This window comes from Monodelphis domestica, chromosome 7, assembly GCF_027887165.1.
Source record: "Monodelphis domestica isolate mMonDom1 chromosome 7, mMonDom1.pri, whole genome shotgun sequence".
NCBI classification, from domain to species: Eukaryota; Metazoa; Chordata; class Mammalia; order Didelphimorphia; family Didelphidae; genus Monodelphis; species Monodelphis domestica.
Genome location: NC_077233.1, coordinates 79,680,090 through 79,695,969, shown reverse-complemented (window position 1 = coordinate 79,695,969; position 15,880 = coordinate 79,680,090). Strand labels below are relative to the sequence as shown.

At 34.4% G+C, this 15,880-nt stretch overlaps 1 protein-coding gene across 1 annotated transcript in view; it reads left to right on the top strand.

The window, feature by feature from the left end:
• ABCA13 (ATP binding cassette subfamily A member 13) overlaps positions 1-15,008 on the top strand; it is a 497,021-nt gene extending 482,013 nt beyond the window's left edge. The window contains 3 exon segments of the mRNA XM_056806268.1: positions 10,985-11,090; positions 12,198-12,335; positions 13,578-15,008. Of these exon segments, the coding sequence (XP_056662246.1) occupies positions 10,985-11,090; positions 12,198-12,335; positions 13,578-13,673 (340 nt within the window). The 3' untranslated portion in view covers positions 13,674-15,008.
• The last annotated feature ends 872 nt before the right edge of the window (positions 15,009-15,880 follow it).

The window sequence follows — 15,880 nt, the reverse complement described above, 5'->3', positions numbered from 1 at the left end:
AGAGTGAGAGGAGCAGAACCAGAAGAACATTGCACACAGAGACTGACACATTGTGGTACAAGAGAATGTAATGGACTTCTCCAGTAATGGCTTTACAATGTCCCTGAACAACCTGCAGCGATCTACGAGAAAAAAAACCAAAACAAACAATCAAACAAACAAAAAACTATCCTCAAGCAGAGGACAAACTGAGGGAGTAAAAACACCGAGGAAAAGCAACTGCTTGACTACAGAGGTTGAGGGGACATGATTGAGGAGAGATGCTAAATGAGCACCCTAATGCAAATACCAACAACAAGGAAATGGGTTCAGAGCAAGGACACATGTGATACCCAGAAGAATCCCGTGTTGGCTAGGGAAGGGGTGGCAGGGAGTTGGGGGGGGAGGAAAAGAAAATGATCTGTTCCCAATGAAAAATGTATGAAAATGACCAAATAAAATAATGTTAAAAAAAAAAGAAATCCAAGTGTGGCTAAATGATGTAAAAAGGCAATATCTTTAGAATCAATGGAATGGCATTATAACTTTAATTTCTTCCAATATAAGATAGATGAAGATGATTTTTTATTCAACAGGAAGAATTGGACGTGTATTTTATTTTTTGAAGGTTATATGAAAAACAGTTTACTGCATTGGTTGCTTGAAAATTTGAAACTGAAAAACAATAACTATGTCAGGAATATTAGTGTCTAGTTCCAAGTAGAAGCAATTTTTAAAAGGTTAACATTTACAATGGCACCAAACTTCCAGAACATATTTTTGTTGATAAGAATACACATGTTGGATTATTTCACAAGTTGTTAGATTAAAAGATATACCTGATTCAAATAGTTCTTTCATGGGATTTAGATCATTGAAATCTATATGCATATTACAAGCAAGAATGGAGTGGGTCTGACATAAATTGAATACTTTGAACAAAGTTAGAATTAATGATCCCATAAAACAAAATTCTTAATTACCTTGACAATACACATGTGGACATAGTTTATGGTTAAGATAGTCACTGATTGCCTCTTAAGGAGTATTCAGTTAATTACTGAAGCTTGGGAGATATTTCCTCATGATTCTTACCTTATAAATATAAATATCTCCAGAATGATTTTTTAATCCTCATTCTTCTTGATCTCCCTACAGTTTGACAATGGCAATAACACTTCCCCCACCCCCAACATCAATACTCTTTTATTCTCTGTGCTTTCATGTCACCACTCTCTCCTGGTTCTCCTCCTTCCTGTCTCACCACTCTTTTTTTTCTTTTTCTGGCTCTTCTTCCAGGTTGTGCCATTAAACTAAATGTAAGTTTCCCTAAAAGCTCTACTCTGGGTCCTCTTCTGTCATTATACTACTTTACTTACTCATCTCATCAATCATTACTTCAATGATCATATCCACATATCCATGCTGATGGTTCTCAAATCTACTTCACCAGGCCACTGTTCTAACCTCTCGTCTCTTGCATTCATCTGCCTGTTGGACATCTAAAACTAGATATAACTTAGACATCTAAACCAACATGTCCAAAACTGAATTTATATTTCCTCCCAAACCCTTTCCTCTTCCTACTTTTCTATCCCTGGAAAAGGTATTGCTATATTCCTAGTCAATGGACTCAGCGGCCGAGTTGTCATCCTTGACCTCACTCTTTATCACTACCTTTTTCTTTCCAATTCCTGTTGATTCTAACTTTGTAACATCTCTTGTAAATGCCCTCTTCCCTTCTGGACAGTGCCACCACACTAATTCAGTCTCTTATCATCTCATAGTCTTCTTGTTGGCATTCCTTCTCAAGTCTCTCCCCATTCCATCCTTGACTCATTTGTCAGATTGTCTTCCTCAAAATTGTTTTAATTTGTATTTCTCTAGCTTATAGTGATTTTCAGTATTTTTTTTTGCCATGTTGCTATAGATTGCCTTGGTTTCTTCCCTTGAGAATTGCATGTTTAAATGACACATGTATAACCCAGTGGAATTGCTTGTCAGCTCTGGGAGGGGGAAAGAAAAGGGGTGGAAAAATTCATGAATCATGTAATCTTGAAAAAAATATTCTAAATAGATAAATAAAAAAGAAAACTGTATGTTCATATTATTTGACAATTTATCAAGTGTGGAATGACTTTTTTTTTTATAAATTTGAATGAATATCTTGGAAATAAGAACTTTATTAAAGTTAACTTACTGCAAAGATTTTTGCCAATTGTTTCTATTCTGATCTCAGCTTTATCATCCTGGTATTTACAAAATCTTTTAAAATTTATATACTTAGAATTTTTCATTTTATATTCTGTGATTCTCTTTATTTCTTGTTTGGTCATGAACTTTTCTCCTACCTATTCATCCAAGACATAATTTTCTCACATATTTCTCTAATTTGTTTATAAATTGCCCTTTTATAAGTGGTTACAGGTTCATTTATAATTTATTTTATAAGTTGTGAATTATTAGTCTAAATAAAATTTCCTTCTTGTTTCTTTCTGTAAAATTGAGATTTGAACTCTGGACTTCAATCCCCACAAGTCCTTGCTCAACTTCCCCAAAATGCTTTGTAATCTCACAGAATTCTGAGGTGGGTGAGATTGAGAAGATACTTAAGCTGATTGCAAAGGCTTTTGAGCTCTCTTCTCTCTTTTTGGACTTCCGTTTTGGAGCAGACATGGCTCTTTCCATAATGTAGGTGAGGTCTTGTCTAGGCCTCTGGCCTAGGCACGTTTTCCTTATCCTGTATTTTCTTTAATCCTTAATCCTTAACAAACCTCCAAAAAATATAATACTCCTTGCAGAGAGAAACATAATTTCTTCCTGCCTCAGTCTCCCCTAAATTTTAATCATTACATTTCCCAGCAGTTAGTCATCTTGAAGTAATGAAACTACATTTCTGTATTTGAGATCTATGTGTTTATCAAATGCAAGAGTATTAAATAGATTTGCTTCTCCCTTTTGTGTACTTAATCTCTTCCAGTAATGGATCTCTCTCTGTCTCTCTATATCTTTATTTCTCTGTCTCTGTCTGTCTCTCACTGCACCAAAATATTTTAATAATTTGTTCTTTGTAGTATAGTTAATGATCATGGTACTGTTAGTCCAAATAAGTAATTTAGGTAATATTACAATTTTTATTGCATTTAATCATCATACTCATGAGAAATTAATATTTTCCTGATTGTATTTATATAATTTTATGGGTATTTTGGAAGTATTTATACATTCTATAGTAATTTTAAGTGCCTTTTCTCTGAATGCTTCCCCTGTCTAAAAATCTAAAACTCTCTCTTTTTCTCTCTCTCTCTCATCTCATAGCTATCTCCTAGATTTCATGGCTTTCCTGACTTCCTTCACATTTGGGATAAAATCTTACTTTCTACAAGAAACCTTAATGGTATTGTCTTCCCTTTATTGATTTAAAAAATTTCCTGTATATAGCTTGTTTGTGTATTGTTTCTTTCATGACTTTGAGCTCCTTAAACGTTGAGCTCTCCTGCCTCTCCTTCTGTTAACCCTAGAATTTAGCACAGTGCCTAGTACATAGGGAATATTATATATCTATATAGAAATAGCTCTATAGATAAAACAGATATATAGGAAGTGGCTTTGACAGGCCGGCCAAACCTTGTGAGGGTAGCCATCGGGTTGTAGACCCCTGGTGAACCAGGGCCTTGCTCACCCAGCATATGAAGACTGTTTCGGCGGAACAGACAGAAGAAACCAACAAGAAGGTTCAACGGCTGAGAGGGCGATGCAGCAAAGCACTGTGGAGTGCTTAGGACGTGTTGGAGCACAAAAGACAACATGGCCATCCAATGCAGCTGAGGAAGTCTCCAGGTGTAATGACTTTTCGTGCCACTGGACCCAGGCTTCCAACGCCTAGAGAGTGGGACTGTCTCTGTGCAACGATTTTTCCACTTAAATCTCTTTCACGCACAAGTGTCTTTGTGCACACTTATCTATCATAGATGAAAATGCACAAAGACAATCGTCATACTTGGCTTCTGAGAGACTACTACTACTACTACTATAGGAAGTGCTTAATAAGTGCTTACTGACTTGACAAGGTCCTGCCATGATATCTGATGGTATGGAAATAATCATTATTTTTCACAAACTATGTCAGAAGTGCTTAAAATCAGGAACTTCCTTCAGTGATGGGAAGGTTTCAGATATGCCTCTAGAAAGAGACTGGTTCTGTTGGTTTAAGTACATATGGGAAGACTGATGACTAATTGGCCGGCCAATTAGTTAAGATTCCTTTCAAACAGCAATTCACAAAACATAGAAAAAACTACAAAACTATTCCCCGTTCCTATGTGACCTCTTCTTTTGGTTCTACTGTGATAGTTGTGGAGGACAGAACAAATGTTGGGGCAAATGATGCTAATATGGAAACTATTTTTACACTATATCAATTTAAATTTATCTGTTAGTACTCTTGATGAAATTATTTTGTACAGTGACTTCTGAGTGGATATATTTCTGGAGTTGCTGAGACTTTTCAATCTTGGCAGCTTTTATATAAAAGGAATTTAAATATATGAGCAAGTTAAAGGTAAATGTGAAGGGTGGCTTATTTGAACAGACAATAAGAGTTAGCAGAGTCATTTTTATCATTTATTCAAAGGCAGTAAAAACATAATTTCATGGGACATTTGGTTATCTCATATTGTAATAAGTATTTACAAAAAAGGCCACTATGGAAATAATTGCAACTTTTGTACCAATATTAGCTGGAAGAGAAAAGGGAGAGGCATTATATTAAGAGCTCAATGAGATCCTCCAAATTAAGTATATCTGGAGTTCCAATATGAAGAGGGATTCCTTGTGAATAGTTACATTGCCCAGATGCTTTAGTCTGAGAATATAATTATACTGGAGTCCCAGAATAATGCTAAAACTACACAATCTGGTTGGTGGTTGTTCTTTGTACTCAAAGAAGACCAACATGACAGCACTGGGCAAGTTCTTCTGACTTGCATATAAATTGCATTTAAAAGAGACAGAGTTGTCCAAGTGGGACTCACTTGTTCTTGAGTTAGCGAAATTCTGTGGCAAGACACAAACCAAGGTGGCTGGTGATGGCTCAGGATGTAGTAGATGACCTTGGCTTCGCCAATGTCTAAAAGCAATCTCCAGGTGCTCCACAGTACCTGCTCCTGCCACCTTTGTGGGCGTCAAAACAAATTGTTCTCATTGACTCCTTCTGCCTGCGCCTGGGATACATGCATCCCCTCACTCACCCCTGAGTCTGAGCCTCTCTCCTGAAATGGTTTGCCAGGGTGCAGCTGCTGTCCACACTGCAGCTTCTTGGAGCCCCAGGTGAGAGCCAGGTGTTAGATGGACACCAAAGCCCTGAAAAGCACTTGGCAAGCCCTCATACCAGAGTACTAGTCTTCCCTAAGTCCCCACACCCCATATAGAAGTGTTTAAACAAGATCCACCTGACCATCAACACAAGAAAGGCCAAGTGCATGTAGGACGTATATTGCCCAGAATATATTATGCAGTTGGAAGGAAAACTTATAGAATTTGCCAATCAGCACTTATATCTAAGACTGACACTAGATGAAGTGTTGAGCTCAGAGCTTAATAGGTTGAATATGAAGAACTGCATCCAGGAAATTGCAAAAGACCTATAAGTCCCAAATTCCCTCTCAACACCATGAAAACACCACAACCCATATAATTAATGGCAACATTTTGCTGTTTTTGTTGTATGACAAAGAGATATGGATAAAAACCCTCCAAAGAATTGAAAATAAATGGCATGTAGAATACGTGATGAATGTGAACAAAGTAGAACATATAAGCAATGAGGTACTTTGAACAAGAAAAATGGTGAAAGGTTTTATGAAGGAAAGTATGATAAAAAGGGAAAATGGACTGATGGCATAGCCAGAGAAGAAATTATCAGGTGTACAGCCAGAGAGATCCACTAGCTTCCCAATGACTTAAAGAATAAGTGAGGAAAACCTCCAGAACTCTGAGTGGAGCCTCATTGTTAATCTTATGGAACACCACGGATAAGAATCACCTCAGAAGAAGTCATTAATTGCTTATTATCTGTCTTATGGGAGGGCACAACCAAGTCAATGAGATCATAGATCTAGTTAACTTGTAGAGCCTATGATAAGAATCCTTTGAGTGAAAAAGGAAAAACTTGAACTTTGGTTAGAAGATATCAGTTCTTAGCATGTAATTCTGATTTTTGCTACAGTGACAATTTATTAGATTGATTAAAGAAGTAAATACTTCCATGTAATTGTATTTAAGACATGGTTTTTGTTTGCCAAGAAACTTTTACCTTACTACAATTTCTTATAATGGAAAAAAATTAACATAGAAGAAGTTACTAGCACTCTTATTTTCTATGGATTAACAGTTTTGAGTTCATTGTGTATATAATAACAATTTTTTGCTTATTCCCAACTTATCTTGCATTCAGCTTCTTTGTATACAGTTTTAATATTTTTACATGTTGTCTCCATAAGCTCCCTGAGTTTATGGACAAGACAACATATTCCTTTTTATTATCTGAGATTTTAGCCACATATAGCTATCTAAATCAGGAACATACTATTTCCTCAAAATTGATGAATAAATGCATTACTTTTAAAAACTCTGAAAACCCTTTGAGTGCAACTATGTGGTGCAGTGGATAGAATATTGAATGACCCTGGGTAAGTCAATTAACTTTTGTTTGCATTAGTTTTCTCATCTGTGAAAAATGAAGATAATAATAACATTTACCTATTGGGGTAGTTTTGAAGCTAAAAAAATAATATTTGTAAAACACTTAGTACAGGGCTTGACATATAGGTAATACTTAATAAATTTTGGCTATGATCATTATTATTGTTATTATGATGCACATAATAGGAATAGCTCAACAAAAGCATAAGAATTCATGAATGAGCAAATGAATGAATAAATGGTGAATGAGATTAATTTGTAGCTCTAATGAGGCATCCTTTATGCAATTATGAATTATTTTATCACTAGTTTTATCACTGTACCAAGTACATTTCTCAGGCTAACTATCCTTCTTCGCCATGATTTTCCATCAACCAGAATCAGACCAAAAGGGCAGAGTAGTTATTTATATGTGAAGAAATATGAAATTGTTTTCTCAAATTATTTAAGTGGTAGATATTCTTTTTCCTTAAGCATTTTAGTAAATTCTTAGGTCTTTAGCCTATGGCCCAGGGTCATAAGATTATTGGATAACAGTAAATGATTGAATTCTTTTTTTTTTTAAACTCCTGGCTTCTGACCTAATCATTCTAAACCAAATCTCCTAATGGCCAAATCCAATGGTCTTTTATCAATCCTTATTATTCTCAATCTTTTTGAAGCCTTTGATACTTTGATTACCCTCTTCTACCTGATTCTTCTTTCTAAGTTTTTGAGATTCCACTAATTTCTGGTTTTCCTTCTATTTATCTGAATGTTCTTCTCAATCTCTTCTGCTGTATTCTCAACAAATCATGTCCAACCATGGATATCCCACAGGGTTCTCTTCTAATCCCTTTTCTCGTCTTGCTCTCTACAACCTCACTTAGCAATGTCATCAGTTTTTTTGAATTTAATTTTAATTTTTATGCTGATTATTGCCAAATCTGCCTATTTAATACTAACCTTTCTGCTGACCCCAATCTCAAATTTCCGACTGGCTTTCTGACATCTCAAATTGGATTTCCAATAGACATGTTAAATTCAACTTGTCCAAAACTGAACATATATTTTCTCCAAACCTTCCCTCCTTCAAATTTCTCTATTAACACTGAGGGCACCACCATCCTCCCACTCCTCTAGGCTGGTAATTTGGGTTTCATCATCAGTTCCTCATCATGTCTCACTCTACATATCTAACCTTTAGCCAAAGCCCATTAATTTTGTTTGTAAAATCACACAATGTCTCCCTATTCTCTTCTCTTCTATGGCCACTATTTGGAACAGACCTTTATCACCTCATGCTTGCACTATGAAATAGCCTGATGGTTGGTCTTCCTGATGTAAGACCTTTCCCTACTCCAGTATATCCTACAGTCAGCCACCAAAATGATTTTTCTAAAAATGCCAGTCTAGCCATGTCCTCTCCATATTCAATTAACTCAACTGATTTTCTGTCATCTGTTTGATATTCAAAGCCCTTCATAACTTATCCTCCAAACCTTTCCAGTCTTCTTATACCTTCTACCCCATATACCTCTTTTATCTAGTGACATTAGCCTTCTTACTGTTCCATGAATAAAATCACTTGGGTCCAGGCATTTTCCTTTACTGACCCTTATGCCTGGAATGTTTACCATCTTCATGCTCATGTATTGCTATCTTCAAGTCCCAAATAAAATCCTACTTGCTCTGAGAAGCCTTTCCCAATTTTTCTTGTCTTCTTTCTCTTAATTATTTTCTGTTTATCCTGTATAAATCTTATTTGTACACTTTTTTTGGTCTATAGTTTTCCTTAGTAGGTAGTGAATTCCTTAAAGGCAAAGACTATTTTTTGCCTTTATTTCTATCCCCAGAATTTAGCATAATGCCTAGTATGTAACAGGAATTTAATACATATATATATATATATATTGACTGACTGACAAAATGCTAGAATGTTATGATCACCTTGTCTAATCCACTCATTTTATAGATGGGTTATTATGGTAAAGAGAAGCTAAGTGAATAGAATAAGGATTTTCTTCAAGGATTTTCTTTTTTGATGTAAGCAATATTTTATTTCTGTAATATTATGTTTTGAATATATTATATGAACATATAATATATTATCCTTAAACATATCATGTATTATATTTTTAATATTTTTCCATGTTTACATGATTCATTTTCTTTCTCTCTCCCCTTCCAGAGCTGACAAACAATTCAACTAGGTTGTTTGAATGTTATCACTTGAAACCCATTTTCATATTATTCATTTTTGCTATAGAGAAATCTTTTAAAGCCTAAACCCAAAATCACATCCCCATATATACACTTGATAAGTGATATCATATGTTTTTCTTTTGCATTTCTACTCCCACAGTTCTTTCTCTCAATGTGGTCATCATTTTTTCCCATAAGCCCTTCAAGAGGGTCCTGGCTTGTTGCATTGCTACTAGTAGCAAAGTCCATTACACTGGATTGTTCCACAATGTTTTACTTTCTGTGTACAATGTTCTCCTGGTTCTGCTCATTTCACTCTGCATCAGTTCATTGAGGTTCTCCCATATCCATATACAAATCCTCCAGATCATCAATCCAATGTGTTCAGCCATTCCCCAATTGAGGGATAACCCTTCATTTTTCTAGTTTTTTTGCCACCACAAATAGTGCAGCTATGAATATTTTGGTGCAAATATTTTTCCTTATTGTCTCTTTGGGGGTACAAACCTAGCAGTGGTATTTCTAGATCAAAGTGTATGCATTCTTTTAAAGCCCTTTGCTCATAATTCCATATTGCCTTCCAGATTGGCTGGATTATTTCCCAACTCCACCACCAATGCATTACTGTTCCAATTTTTCCACAACCCCTCCAAAATTTATTCTTTTCCTTTACTGTAATATTAGCCAATCTGTTAGGTATGAGGTGGTACCTCAGTGTTGTTTTGATTTGTATTTCTCTAATTTTGAGAGATTTAGAACACGTTTTTATGTGCTTTTTGATAGGTTTGATTTCTTTATTTGAAAACTGCCTATTCATGTCTCTTAGCCATTTCTTAATTGGGCAATGACTTGACTTTTTTGTAAAATTGACTGAGTTCCTTATACATTTGAGAAATGAGACCATTGTCAGAAGTTTTGGTTTAAAACTTTTTTCCCAATTTGTTGTTTCCCTTCTAATTTTGGTTGCATTGATTTTGTTTGTACATAAACTTTTAAATTTAATATAATCAAAATCCTACCTTTTACATTGTGTAGTGTTCTCTATCTCCTGCTTGTTCTTAAATCCCTTCCTTTTCCATAGATGTAATATATATACTATTCTATGTTCATTGAATTTGCTTGTGATTTCCCTCTTTAATTTTAAGACAATTACCCACTCTGAGTTAATCTTGGTATAGGTTGTGAGATGTTGATCTAAACTTAATCTCTCCCTTATTGTTTTCCAATTCTCCCAGCAGTTTTTATCAACTAGTGGGTTCTTATCCCAAAAGTTGGGCTCTTTGGGCTTATTGAATACTTTCTTGCTACTGTCAACAAGGATTTTCAATTTTAAATCTCATACCCTTTCCCCAAAGCTGCATGGCTGATTGGCTAGTTGACTAGCTTGTTCCCTTTTCTCTTTCCATCATATGCAGTAGGAAATTTCATAAATAGATTCAGATTAATTTATTATATAAATCCAAAGTCAGAGTTGGAGTCAATAAACATTCATAGAGTGCTTATTATATGGCAAATGTGCTAAATGGTTGGGATACAAAGAAAATATAAGACATATCTTGACCTCAAGATGCTCACATTCCAAAGGGGAAGGCAATACATGAAAATGAGGATGGTGGTGAGATTATGAGGCTCTGGGGGGTGATAATTTCATGGCAAGGTCCCAAATGAGCTGGGGAGGAGGGAGCCACCCAGTTGATTTCTTCTTGTCAAGGGATGAGTGTCTAAAGATGAGGAGAACTGGAAAGTAGTCAGGTGGGAAATGATAAGGAGATTTCCTTGGATGTCATCTTTAAAAAAAGAAAGATCAACAGAGGAAATTCCAGTATCTACCTTCCATAAACCTCTCCAACCAGAAGGAGGGAGGAACCATGGGGAATGGGAGACACTAAAGAGGAGTGATTTTCTGAGCTGATTTCATTTTGAAGATTTTTGACATAAGCAGAGAATTACTAATATTTTCATAGAGATGAATGATTGTTATTAAACTGTTCAGTACAAGAGAAAATCTGACATATGAGAATGATTTTTTTAGTGGTTTTAGATGGGATAAATTGTAGGAGTACTATATAGAAGTAAGCATTTGGTGTAGAAGTACTCATGTGTTTTACTCACCTTTCAGGTTTGGAGCTGGATATAGTGTTAAAGTCTGGCTAAGCCAAGAAACAAGTCAGCATAATGCCATCTCTGACTTTCTCAGTCTCCATTTCCCAGGAATCTTATTTAAGGTAATACCAAAATTCTAAGTCACTGTTTTGAAACATCATTTATTTGATGACCTCTAATGAGAAGGTTGATAAGTATGTCTTTCCATGTTTTCCTTCCTATTTCCATAATGTAATATAAGAAAATGGAATTGCTTTGGCCACATTAGAAAACACAGGAAATCATTGTAGTTCCATGATAATGTGAGCAGCTGGTTTTTACTCAGCAACTCTAAGGAAAGTGAGGCAGCTTGCTGGATCTAACTGAAGTAGATGGTATTATGGTAGTATCTTTCTATTCCCCAGAGAGAACCTTACTACAAAACTCATATTTCCAGAGTGCCACATTTTAATAGGTGATTAAAAATATGCTGTTTTTTGCTGGGTTCATAATGCTCCGGGGCTTTGTAAAATATGTAGTTCTAGAATAAATGTAATATCATTTCAAACTCTCAAAGAGTGCTATAATATATATATAGGACAAATAAGTCAATGATTTTGACTTCTGGCCTTGTTAGGCACTATTTTATTGTTATTTGTGCTTATTTTCAGCCTTCCTTCCTTCACCTGTATTGCCATTTATCATTAAAACCTTTTTGCCTCTATTCAATAAATTAGATTATCTGGGTAGAAATTGCTGGGTATAAGATTATACCTTTTCTCCACATCATCTTCATGGCTATCATGTTATTTCTTTATCATCATGGATTAGGAACTTGACCCCCCTACTACAAAAACTATTGATCCAATCCCTTATTCTCACTCTTTCCTCTAGAAGGAACTACTTCAACATACTATAAACATAAACTATAAACTATTAGCTACTTTAACATACTATACATTTATTTATTTTTCTTTCAAGTTTTGATCAAACATATTAAAGTCTTCCTTTCTGTAGAAAAAAAGAAATTGAGAGCATTTACCTCAACTTCTCTTTCTCACTTCCATTCATTTCTATCATCACTAAACATTAGTTGTGCATTTGTCTTCTAGATGGCAATCTGACCTGGTTTATATTTTTTATGTGCTTTTGGGGGTGGAGGTGGATGTATAAAAAAGAATTCATAGGAAATCTATAGTTTTTGATTGCTCTATTGTGTACTAACTCTCATTTTGTGATTTTATTTTTAGGGACAACACCTTAATTTATTGGAGTACCATGTGCCACAAAGACAAGGGTGCTTGGCAGACTTGTTCAAAATTCTAGAGAACAATAAGACTTTGCTGAATATCAAGCACTACTCTATTAACCAAACCACTTTAGAACAGGTATTGTGTATTGAAATAATTAAATACTTTGTATTTGGGGTTTTCCACTTGATATTTTGAGATACATAAAACAATGGCCAAATTTTCTTAGTAAACAAAATATTAGAAGCTATATTAACTTTTAAAAAGCCAAAAACATGGTTTTAGTATATCATTGTTTAATTTTTTTCTGAAACTATCATTCTTTTTGGAAAAATAATTTTTATTTTATACTATATATAAAAATAATAGTAGCATTACTAAGTAATAATTATGTTGACCATTAACATTTGTAAAACAACTTATATATGGCATTTCATATTATCTTCACAGTATCCCTATAGGCTGTTAATATTAAAATATCTATTTTGCATCTATGAAAACTGTCTAATAGAAATTAAATGATTTAGGGTCATTAAGAAATAGTAACACTGAGTTTGAATTCAGATCTTTCTTACTAAGTCTGGGGCTCCATATACCAGGTAACTATTTCATTCTGATGTAATCCTAATATAATTGGGAAAATCAATTAATTTTTCTAAGCCATAGTTTTCTACTATATAAAATGGAAAAAAATAATATTTTTCTATCTTTTACAAAGAGGAAAATGAGTTGTAAACAATATTTTGTGATCTAAAAGTAACTATCATTGTTATTCATAATGGGTTGTAATTTTTACCAAAGAAGGAACCAAGATATAGTGGAAAGACCACTGTAATCAATCAATAAAAATTTGTTAAGCTCCTACTATGTACCAGGCATTTTTCAAAATGTTAGAGATTTTTAAAGAAAGGAAGAAGATAATCACCAATGTCACAGAGCTCACAATCTAAAGGAAGAGACCAGAAATTTTGGAAAAAAATTTCTTAATTGGGGGCAGCTGGATAGTTTAGTAGATTGAGAACCAGGCCTAGAGACGGGAGGTCCTGGGTTCAAATACGGCCTCAGACATTTCCCTGCTGTGTGACCCTGGGCAAGTCACTTGCCCCCTATTGCCTAGCCTTTACCACTCTTCTGCCTTGGGGTCAATACACAGTATTGACTCCAAGATGAAAGGTAAGGGTTTAAAAAAAATCCCGAATTGAAATTTGGAAACATAAGCATCTCATTTAATAATATAAATTGTTTTCAGCAAAGACAAGAGTAAATTTTACTTGAGAGGGGAGGCAGGAACAGCTTTCTGAGAGGTTGAGACCATAATAAATGGATCACTCCTTTTCCTAGCCTTCTAATAATATTCATTATTTAACTTGTGTCTTTCAGGTCTTCATTAGCTTTGCAACTCAGCAGCCGCAAACTCCATACTCTGCTTTTGAATTTTCCAACAAATATGTACGTCCATATTCAATGTCCATCTAGCTGCCATGAAATGCTTCCACCAAAGAAGTCCTAAGGAATGGAAAACAATTATCTTCAGAGGGGCTCATTGTTCTGTGAGGGAAACAGCCAAACTCTTCTCTTTCCTTTGAATAGAAAACAATAAGTCTGAGAGTCTTAAGTGAGTATAAAGCTATACAGATAATTCACAGAATAGACAAGAACCAGATTCTGGGTCTGGTTCTATTTCCATTGGATATATTAACATACATTGTTTTTATTCACCATCTGAAATGAATCCCTTTCAAATCATGAATTCATTGAGCTATAATGCTGTGACAAGGAAAATGTAGGCTTTCTGCTGCACAAATGTTGCTCTCTCTATACATTAAAACACTTATTATTTAGCCCTGTAGCCATATTAAATAAATTGAAAAAGGTGCCATAAATTATACATGACAGAATACTCCCTCAGGCCTTCATCTTTTAATATTTCTTTTGGGAAGAAGGAAGAGATTTAATAGTGATAAATTGTTCTTTTCTTGACTTTGGCCTTAATTTCTTTTGTTTCTAAGAAGAATAGATTTGGATTCTGTTTAATGGAATACAAGTAAAAAGCCGTAAGAATATAATATTGAACAATAACATTTTGACTAAATGCTATCTTTCATAGTTTTATAAAATGAGATATTTAAAAATGTTGTCATTTTGAGAGGGATTCTACTCTTTATTGGAATAAAATTGCCATTTTCAAATCTATTTTTCTAAAATAATATCAATAACTAGCCTATCTAGAGTGTGTTATTTTCACAGTGTTTGACATATTATATCATCTGGTTCTCCTTATTCAAAAAGTGATCAGAGAATTTCTCAGGACAGAAAATGCTCAATTTATATTTGTTAATATTTTCTGTAACCCCAATAGAGGGTGGCTAATTTAATTTTTAATTTATTTTTCTTTTATGCTAATATGGTCATTGAATAATAGTAGTCATTTAGGTTAAAAGGGTTTTTTTGGGGGGAAAACATACTTTTCTTTACTGTAAGGGGAATGTACTTAAAATTTATGTAGGTCCATCTGTGCTTAATTGATTATCATATTACATATAGCATAGGTACTATAAAATACATATAGATCCAGGAATCATTTTACCAGGGTAATGCTTAAACCTTAGCCCTTATAAGTCAGTCAAGGATTGTTTGGCCATGAGACTTTGATCTATATTCATGTAATGCTTTCTTAAAGTTACTGTAATTTCTTTCATGTTAATCTATTTTCATTGTCCAGTGGAGGAAATATTAATTTGTACTAAATCTTTAAAACTTCTGAATTATGACCAATCTTATAGCAATGAATAAATTATATATGCTTTAATTTGGCCTGATTCTTGGATGTCATTCTGTTTGTGGTTATATTTTTTCTTCTTTGTAGTTTTAGCTATGTTTTGGGAGACCCAATTTAATTCAAGTAAAGTGGAAATGAAGTCTAAAACGGAATCGTGTTGTCATGGGCTAGATTGTACTCTTGGATACTTTTTCTCCAGGCCTTCAACTAGAGTTTTCATAATGTTGAAGTTTCTGGGTACACCATTGAATAAGCCATTAAAAAAAAAACAGAGGAAAACATGCTAAAGACCACATCCCACAAGACTGAATATAAAAGGTCAAATCTTATGTTAATGTTGAAAATGTCATTGCATCTTGAATCCTGCAAATGTTTTATGCCTTTGGAGTTACTTGTTGTCTTAAGACCTTTGGGCTTAAGGTCAAAACATCTGAAAATTAAAAAAAATGTTCCTTTCTCTAAAAGCATTCTGGCAGGAGTAATTCATAAGATTTCCAGCAGAGATTATAGTCCGAAACATTTCAAAAATGGGAAATTATTAATGTTTCAGTGCTTATGACTAGAACTAAAAAGTTCAGTTTCATTCTTAGCTGAATGAAAGAAAGTCACCATGAAATGCTTAAGAGAACACTGGATGTGGAGTCAGGAAGGTTTGATTTAAAATCTTACTTCAGATACTTGTCTGCTCTGTGAACCTGGCTAAATCACTTCATGTCTGTGTGCCTCATTTTCCACCAAGATGCCCTGACTTCCTTTAAGTCTTGAATAAAATTTCTTTTCCTCAAGAAATCATTCTAGATCCCTTTTAATTCTATTGACTTCCCCTTTTTTGTCTCCAGTGTATCATATATGTATTTGGTTTAAATATGATCTCCCTCACTAGAATTTGAAGTCCCCAAGGGCA